The sequence below is a fragment of the Echinococcus granulosus genome (assembly GCF_000524195.1).
Source record: "Echinococcus granulosus chromosome Unknown EG_S00022, whole genome shotgun sequence".
NCBI lineage: Eukaryota > Metazoa > Platyhelminthes > Cestoda > Cyclophyllidea > Taeniidae > Echinococcus > Echinococcus granulosus.
Window position 1 is genome coordinate 105,845 of NW_020170402.1, and position 9,716 is coordinate 115,560.

Here is a 9,716-nt window from a genome sequence, read left to right on the forward strand (position 1 = left end):
TTGCCACAAAGGCTATCCGCGAAACCTGACAATCGACAATAAACTTATATATGTATTCATCTATTGATATCTATCCGTTGTTGAATCAGCTATTACAGATGTGTTTTATGACCAAATTTGTGTTACTTTTTGGATGAGTCGTTATAACAATAAAATTTGCAATTTGGCTAAGACTAGGCACAGCATTTTCACTTCTGTTGGACACCTTAAGCGGACAGTTCTTTCATTAATAGATGAGGAAGTAGACAGCGGAGAGGTGATCTATGTGTCGAAAAGCAATTGAAGAGGAACAGTATCCAAGTAACTCTTAGAGGAGAGAAGAGTTGGATACCTAAGCAGATCTTTCAATTACTGGGGAGTCGCGGGATCTGTGGACTTGATGGCAGTGGATTGTAAAAGCACGGTCACATGTGCCACGTCTGGTAATAAGAAGGCACATCAGTCAGGAGTGGCGTTAAATCAGCGCCTATAACGACTGATGGCTCCACAAACGGACTAATCTTGTCGGTGAGAAAGGAAGTAATTAAGCGTTATTTGGTCGACAATTATGTGTGTGTATGCATTAAATGCGCAATCATTCTGGCAATTAGGAAATTGCAGCCCTCTCTCTTCCCTTTCTCCCTCCATCACTCTCTGCACCCCCCTCCCCTCCCTTTATCACCGACTCTAAATTGCAGACTTGTTATTAAAATTGTACTCTTAATTACCCCTTCACTATGTAGCTGTCAAGCACCAAGACCACTACCTTCGAATGAGACACTAAAATTCACATGACACCTCAAAGTAACTCCGTGCCACCGGCGTCTGAGGTGAGTTAACAATTAATCATGCTAATTTAAAGCATGGCTAAATGCATTTTGGGTACGCTCACTTCATTTTGAAGCCGGCCTGACAAGAAAGGATAAAACTGACTGTGTGAGAGAGAGGCAGTGGGCACGTTTAAATTTTGGTATTTTTTTGGACTAAATCACACTATCTTTTTTTCATGTTTCCGTCACACCAAATCAGCTTCCACCCAAACACCACCTCTGATTAGGGGTGAGTGAGGGAGCAAGGTGTGATTTGTACCTATCCGCCTCTCTGTCTTCCCCATCTCGGTGCCAGCGCACGCTTTTTTTGGTGGTCCGGAAGCAACCTGTCAATTTGTTTAATATTGCATGCTTCAGTCCTCCCTACCAAATCGTAAATGCACTTTTTCAAGCGATTCGGGAGAGACACCCAACAAACGAAAAATTGTCCTTATGTTTGAACATTTCGTAAATCGTGATTCCATTGAATTAATATGATAATACAATTTGAGTGGTATGCGCATGGCTGGATTGTCAAGAGGCGGTTAGGTAACCGATCCCAAGGGTACCCTTTTTTAATTCACTGACTTTGATCCAAAAGGTTGGTAGCTCAAGTACTTTTTTTCTAACAATGGCAGAAGGAGTATCAAATCAGATTTCCCTGGGTCAAGTGAGTCCTGGAGAGACAACTAATGGAAGACATTGTAGACATTTGAAGCAGTCGTATACAGCATTTTCCTTTTGGCCCAAATCTTCAATAACCCTTAATGTAAACAAGTATTAGGAGGAAATCGGCCTTCAGGTTGTCAAGAAAAATGAGCGAACTGTGAGATTTGGTTACTTGTTGTCACATCTAACACACAACAGCAGCACATCAATCAACTCCACTAGTATTTTTACTTCCTTATCCAAAATGTTGCGTGCTTTGTTAATCCATTGTTACTTTTTCCGAAGTAAATGGGCCAATAATCTGTTAGCTCCTCTCCTGATGGAGAAGATAATAACCCTCCACTTACCATAAAGACAAAAAAGTTGCCCAATTTGAACTATTTCTCCTATTCAGATACATTTCTTCAAGTGAATATAGACAATGATTTGAAGAAATGGCAAATAACTAAATTGTTAGCCAATTAATTGACCCCTTGCCTCCAGTCCGAGACTTAACATGGAAATGCAGTGACTTTTCTAGCTTCTTGTTTTGCTTGTCCAACTCTTCTGATGGGTGGTCGCGTATAGCACTCCATCAGGGAGTAATTGAACATTTTCCTAATGAACCAGAGTTCTTATTAATTGGACAAAAAGTGGGAGGCAGTTAATAGACACCACTATGGGTGTGCCTAAGGGAGTTCGCAGGTGTCAATTATGTGAAGACGAGAAGAGAGGAGGCAGCCTGAAGCATGCAACATTTATCTCCTGGTAACATTTTGTTATTTTGTTCACCACGTGGAGAGAATGTGAGCGAGAGAAACGAGAGGAATAAGGTGGGGGTGGGGGGGGAAAGAGAGCGTTAATTATGGGCGTAGCCACCCTCCAATTAGCCTACTTGCCTGTCTTCCTGCCTGTTTCTGCTTCGGTGGGTCCCTAACTGACACGTACGACGCATTTGAACGCATGTTTACGGGATGAAGGAGTCACCTTGAAGACCTTTGTGTAGGGCAGACACCTCTTGTGGGATTTATTGCTCCAAAAACCTACCCTTTTATTGTTCCTAATCCACATTTAGTTTTTGAAGACTACTCTGTTCCTACAGAAATTCTCAGAGTTGAAATAAGAGGTAATGTCTAGTAGGGTGTGATGTGCTCAGCTTCGACAAGACGAAAACGCAGTGGATGACCAAACTTCAAACCTAATTAGCACTTCATGTTTGCCCGCCTAACATCAAGGTGTTTATCGACCTCTTAAAGGGTCAAATCTAAGGGACTGCAATGCGTGTGTTAGTGACAAGGGAAATCAGAGGAAGAGTCTATCAGCTAATATGGGCTGTTCAAACCAGGTTAGGTGATGTAGCTAACTAGGGCTACATCACTTGGGCGGTGAACCTGAATCAAATCTGTTTTGTTCAGAAAGGAGGAAAATCAAGCGCGTTTTCCAGACTGTGACTTGCCAGCCCCTAATATGACAAGTTGACTGAATCTCTATTCTCCTCCGCAAGTAAGTATACAAGGCAAGTGTGAATCCTGCCTCATTTAATCTTCATTTTCTCAACTCTCCCCCGTTTGAGTATGACGGTTCACCTCCATAAAAGCTGCAAATTTAATGGGCAAAACCTTTATTCTTATTGCATTAAATCAACTCGGCTTCTGAGTGTTTTTTTAAAGTTGGTGGCTTTATCTCTATCACCCTAAAAAAGAACGAGGTTGAAGTTCAAGTAGGCTGGCCTGAAATTCAAAACCGCTCAGTGTGGTCGTCGTTGTGCATGTACAGTCAACTTTTTGCCTTTTCATTAAAGGAAATCAAGGCTGAAGGTAAAAAACTCGAAATTCATGTCTATTTGTAGAGGCAATATATATTTCTAAGCAGATGATGACATTCGGCATTGTTAGCGGATGATTATGGTTAGGTGCCGTATTTTAATCCCAGTTCGCTGTAATCGATGGAGAAAATTAGAAATGATTTGTGATTAATGTCATTGTTTTGTCCCTAAGGCCCTCGAAAGACCTGACATGTTTTTGACATTAAAAAACTGGGTGTACTTGTCATGGTCCCTAAAAGCGGTCAAGGCTAACAAAGACACAAATAGCCAACTAGACGATGGATGTAAGTGAAAAATCAGGCCCAAATCATTCGTTTGCATTTCGATGACAAGTATAATTAGGCCTTTTTGCTTAAATTCTGCTTAGGTGAAAATAGCAGAGCCATATTTTACCAAGGAATGGCGTAGTAAATACCCATCGTTAATGGAGATCGGAATAATGGGTGGTGTCGAAATGATTAAAAAATGTTGCCACTTTTGCAGCCAAACAAGCTTTAATAGCATTCATTCCCCCTCCCCATCCTCCTCACTCCTCTTTTCCCTTCGCCCCTCGCCAGGGATACCACTTGAGTAAAATTTCTGCCTATAACCATGCGTAGCAGCTTGAACGGACGCACCCGCAATAGCACGCACACGTACACACGCACAGCCATGAGGCATGTCGGATGGCGCAACTCACTATCACGCCGCTGTGTCCAGAGCACCTCAGAAGTATCTCACATGGAAAGTGCTGGCCTCACCACAGGTCTTGGTACATCCACCCCGCCCACTCCATCAGCTAGCCAAGCTGCCACGCTATCGATGAATTTCGCTCTCTCCTCCACCTCCACAACTGCTGTACCGACTGAGCCCTCGACGACGGCATTGGCATTTGAGCAGATTTTTGGTGGACTCATGCTTCCTCCGCCCACGGCGAGCACGGCAAAGGGATTAGTGATGGGAGAGAAGGAGTGTCCCACTGGGCTACCCCCCTGGATAACGACTTCTTCCATTGGGGAGAGCGGAATTCCTGCTGGAGGGGGTAAGATGGTCGTTGTTTGTGTCTCAGATCTAAAGAAATTCATTCAGCTTCAACCAAAGGTCAAGATCAACATAAGTAGCCCAGAAGAAGTAGTCTCTGTGAGTATGAGAGGGCTACGGGATCACTGTTTTCTAAACGGCTTCGTTGAAGTGGTCTTAAAAGTTCTCTACTGTCTAGTAATGTTGTAGTTATTGTACAGAGAATGTTTAAAAATAAGAGATTTCTTTTGGCAAAACATTAAGTCCCCTTCACGTTTTACAAAAATAAATATTAAAAGCAAGTACTATTGTGATTTGAAAGTGACAGCGCATCACATGATTGCCATCCAAGGTATGCAGGAGGTTGTCATTTTGAAATGCCAGTATCAACCCTTATTTTAAAAAGTTTTCATACACAGGGTCGGACCTACCCCATCCTATTTCTGACGTTTAATCTTCGACTATTTTATAAAGTCAACTTTAAGGAGTGAGAAGGATAGGAAAAACGTCAACGGGATTGTGCGTATAATTAGGAGAACATTTTGGAGGAGTGCAAAATTGATGAAAATGTAGCCTTCTAAAATCCCTTAGCTTGATAATGAACTCCACTGGGCCACATACCGCCTGGATGATCACATGACGGCTCTTTGAAAATTCAAGTTTCGTAGAACAAGCTATCATGATATATCTGGCTCATTTGGCAACTTCAGAGCATCATTTCATAAAGATTTTTTCGGTTACCTACTGATGATGATGTTCTTAAAACTTCTAATTGAATTAAGATAAATTTTGAATCGTTTTTATCCCATATTCACAGTTGAGTGACCTGATGCCTTAAAACCGACGCCTTGTGATCTGAGTGTTGTGAGGGGTCACCTGAATTCCGCCTCAAAAGTTCGAGTTCGCCTATTTCGTGATCAAACGACTGAAATAAGTCAAGACCTGTTAAGGTACTGTCATTGTCAAACATGCGTTAATGCAGCGCCGATCAACCAGAAAACTCCATTTTAGCAGTAGTAATCTGATACAATGGCAGTGAAGACTTGACAATCACGGCATTCTTGAAAGTCCTCTGCAAAATAGCTTAAACTTCCACTTTATCGGTTAAAAATAGCCAATTAAGTTCGTTACCTCGAAGAGTAAATTGCGCAACCTCTCACAGTCCATCTCAGTGAGTGGCAATTCAGTACAAATTTCTCTTTTTCTGCTTAAATTCACACGTCTGCGATGCTTGTGCGCAAAGTGATGAGGTTGTGGTGGTAGAGTCAAGCAGAAAATCCTGAGACATTGAATACCGAGATCTTTTACCGTTTGAACACACTGTGAGCTGAACGTGTCACCATAAATTACACTGCCATCGGAACAGTCAAACCTGTTATTCAGAATGATGGCTAACGTTATTCCATATATCCTAGTTTATGCTCTCATTTTTTGCAAAAAAATGTAATTGGGCATGTCTAAAGCGCAAGCTGTGTGTTCTTTGAGGCGATTTCTGTTGCTTTGCCCTTCTTGTGTGCTCAGTGTTTGGAGTGGGAAAATCAAGTCCTCCAATTACTCAGCTAATTTAATTAGCAGGGCAATAAAAATGCCAAATTTCTGTCTTCCGGAGACCTGCCTACATCCTCAGAAAGTCCTTTTCTCAGGCCTGGTTTTTCTTCCTGTTGCTCACAAAAGGAAATTGGGGTTGCCTCTCCTTCTCCTCCCACTACTGCTCCTCTTTAATCTCTTTCCTGAGGCGTAAGTATAAAATGGGGAAACCAGGGAACGTATCCACTACAGCGCCTCCCAAGGTGCTGCTACCAAATGTCTGTATTTTACTCATTGACCTTTTGTAATTTGCACATTCCAGTCATTTTCATGCCCCAATTATTAGTTTAAATGCTTTCGCGTTTCCCCTTCCCCTCCCAAGTCCTAACCCCCTGGCTTCCTTTTTGTGCAAATAAATGTCATCGTGTCAAAACTTCAAAAGGCACTCTTAAGGCACTCTCCAATAATTTGCACAAAATTAATTTAGCGAAACAGTAGACTTTTTGACTAAAATGCATTCAGTTTTTACTCGTCTCCTCCTCCCCCTCCTCTCGCCTTCCCTTATTTTCCTACTGATTGATTAAGCACACATTAAAATTAGTTTGTCCCGATTTTTTCTGCTAAATGTTAATTATCACCTGCCGTTCGAGTGGAAATATCACAAAACTATGGTAAACGAATTATACGAATGAATGACCCAGAAAAAATGCATGGTGTGTGAATGGGTGTGATTTGAAACCGAGGCTGCTGGGTGTGGATCTGCATACGCACACACCCATTTGCCAGAATCGCTAAGGTTAATTAGGAGGAGGAGGTGGTGGAGGGGGAGGTAGGGTACAGCGTTCGTGTGTGCGCACAAACCCCTGCAAACTGGTCATTTGTTGAGAGAGAGAGAGAGAGAGTGAACGCGGTAGTCCACCTACAGCATTCAATCAACAGACGTCAACTCCACTCTCTAATGATGTTAATTGACTAGGCATCCTCCCCCACCCCCACCCTATCTGTCGCGCGCCTTACTTGGCGTCCCTCCACACCACATCAGCTCATATCAATTAATTAATAGGTGTCCGATTGCTGATTCATTGTCATTAGCTAATCGCTTTGCCTTGTCAAAATGACTTAACCAGCGGCCATTCTCAATTCCGAATCACAAATGGTTTTCAACCCGGGAGAATACAAAAACGTCCTTTTTGTGCAAAAGCACTTAAATTTACATTGCATATTCTATTTGGTTGTGAGTTGGTGTTACTCACGTGAAGGAGTCAAAGAAACAAGCGTTCGATGTACATGTTTCGAGAAAATAAAATAAGTTAAAAGAAATTTAACGCGCCCTTATTGTAATTAACTTCCTTACCTATCGTTTTCAGTAAAAAATAGGCACCCTTGATTATGCATTGTTTTAAAATCCAAATGATCCATATAATATGTGCTGGTAGAGGATGTCGAGTTTCCCTTAACTTATTTTGTGTTTGTTTTTGGGGAACTTTTGCTGACGTTCGAAAAATATTCTTGAAGTGCGAAGCAATATCATTTAAATACAAATAATTGGCCCCAAAATGACCTTACAATCTGTGTCCAATCTTATTACCTCTTAGACAAGGCGTCGGGGAAATTTTTACAATCCGGTGCAGATATAATGAGGTTTTATCGAAGTCTAGTTTGGGGTTTTGTAGCTTTTGTTTATAAAAGTGTTGATTTTTTCAACACAAGCAATGCTTGAATACATTTTGGTCTATTATTTTGATATAAATAAAAAGGAACCATTAAGTGGTGAATAATAGCACCGAAAAAGAGTTCTTTTACCGATTTTACTTCACTTTCGTAGGTGAATACACAGTTCCATACTTCGTTCTTAGCTGTGAATAAACCTTGAGGCAGTTTTAGTGATTTTCTAATGCGTTAATTGTCTAATTTACTATCGGTTTTGGCAGTGGGCTAGTGAGGGCAGCCAATACAGTACCTCAGCCGGGTGGCCCAGCAATCAGACCATGCAAGTAGTCTCCAGCCTTTCTGCAGGTAAAAAATACATGCTCTACCCGAGCAATATGTCGTCTTTCCTCTTCGGAAAAGTCTTGAATGGCTAGAATTCTCGTACAGATACAAATGAAGATTTCTAAATTTTCTGACATAAAAATTATTTCAAGCCATATTTTATTCAACACCTCAATTTTATCCGATGTAAAACTTTTTCAAATAGGTCGATTTATTATATTTTGAAAGAATACTTAGGACCTAACTGAACTAAATGATAAGTTCCAGCTCGTAAACTAATTACTGACTTGCACCCGACCACGCTGAAGAGAGAGGGAGTTGGAGGAGAAAGGAGGCGAGCAAATGAAAGCATTTACCAGATAGGACTTCCTGAAATAATTAACTCTTATTATCGGTTAATTAGGTAGTCTCTCTCTCCCCCCATTTCCCTCAAGCACACCCACACACACAAACGCTCGCCAATCCCCACCGTTCCCCTGGGAAAGTGGCCGGGGTTTTCGCTATCAATTGGATCAAATAATTAGGCCGTCCAGCTGTGGCAACAATCCAAATCATCTCTTCTTCAGAGGCTGACTTTTCAATTTGAAAAATGGAAAAACAAAGGAGAGCATGTACGGCATTGTAGGCACTATTGCATATCAGAGCCACTCAAAGGAGGTACGAGTAACGAAGTGGTAAAAGACGCCGCTGACTAATTAAGGGAGGTGTTACTCACAGCCGTCGCTAAATGACCCTGGACTGATGGCTGTATTGACACTCCTACCACCACTACTACCATCCTCCCTGTGGGGTCCTTAATATACCTACACAAAAAGTGGATTGTCTGTCTAGAGCGTGTGTAAACTAATTAGATCCTATTATGCATAAATTAATTAAGTATTTAGAAGCTCCAGAGGGATAGAGAGTGAACGCTCATCTCCCCTCCCTGCCTCACCTACCCACTGCACTCCACCTCACTTCGCCTGTCCGTCCGCTCCTCCGTCCCGACTCGTGTGAGTAATTTTTCTCTCTCCTAATTAAGTGGAGAAAATTGCATTAATGAGGGAACACAACTGGACTGGACTTAACCTCTGCCTACCTACCCACCTCCTATCAACCCTTCCCTCCAGCCATTTGCATAAATCAGAAGTTCAATTAGCAAAGTACTGAAAAACTTTGCCTTCTTGACTCTCGGACTTTGTATAAGCCCTCTTTACAAAGTCCGAATTCAACAATTTCAGAACTAGTCATTCGAAAAACTCACTACGTGTAGTACTGTGCCAAGTCTGTCCATCTACCGCCTGTAATAGTCGACCTACATGTCGTACATCAGCCAGTCGACACATGGTCTAGCGAGGTAGTGGGCATGGTTATCCTCACGGGCAGGAGGCTTTGAGGACAGTCCAACAGGTCGATGAGGCACTTAGTCCCACTACGGCATGACATTTGGATGGTGGAGACATTTTAAAGTCGTCTGATGGTACATATATGTGACATTCCCGGTAGTGATCATTTCTGATCCCAGCTCCTCTATAATCTGGCGTGTATTTTTATGAGAGATGGATCTTGGGAATTGTAAATATAATTGTTTATTTTTGTTCACGGTTTTATAAGCCTTTACTCTTTTGGCCAACACTAATAATGAAGTAAACTAGATTGCCCTAGGCTAGTTCAGCCACAGGTATCCGTTGAAGGTTAGGGTTAGTTTGGAAGTGAAAGAATATACCAAAAAGCGAATGCAGCTTTAGGCCCCCTAAATTAAGTCTTTTCTTTCTTTACCTTAAAAGTCGCTGTCCAATTTCGTGAAAGCGCGGTTTCATTCCAGTCTGTAAGCTCTATTAAACAAGCCTTTTGATTGATAATAGAAGAAGAGGGCGAAAAATTAAGAGAACGAGATTTAAGGGTGTTAACAAATATGAATTTTAATTAGTTTATTTGTTTGAAGTTCGGGTGAGAAG

The 9,716-nt window shown here is 41.7% G+C and overlaps 1 protein-coding gene across 1 annotated transcript; it reads left to right on the forward strand. All coding sequences in view use genetic code 11, as the record gives it.

Moving 5' to 3' along the window:
* Positions 1 to 3,852: 3,852 nt before the first annotated feature.
* On the forward strand, positions 3,853 to 4,911 carry EGR_03873 (hypothetical protein; the record flags this gene model as incomplete). The annotated part of the gene is made up of 2 exons (XM_024493122.1): positions 3,853 to 4,380; positions 4,852 to 4,911. 2 exons carry the CDS (start codon positions 3,853 to 3,855, stop codon positions 4,909 to 4,911), a joined length of 588 nt encoding a protein of 195 aa, XP_024352394.1.
* Between the last annotated feature and the right edge of the window lie 4,805 nt (positions 4,912 to 9,716).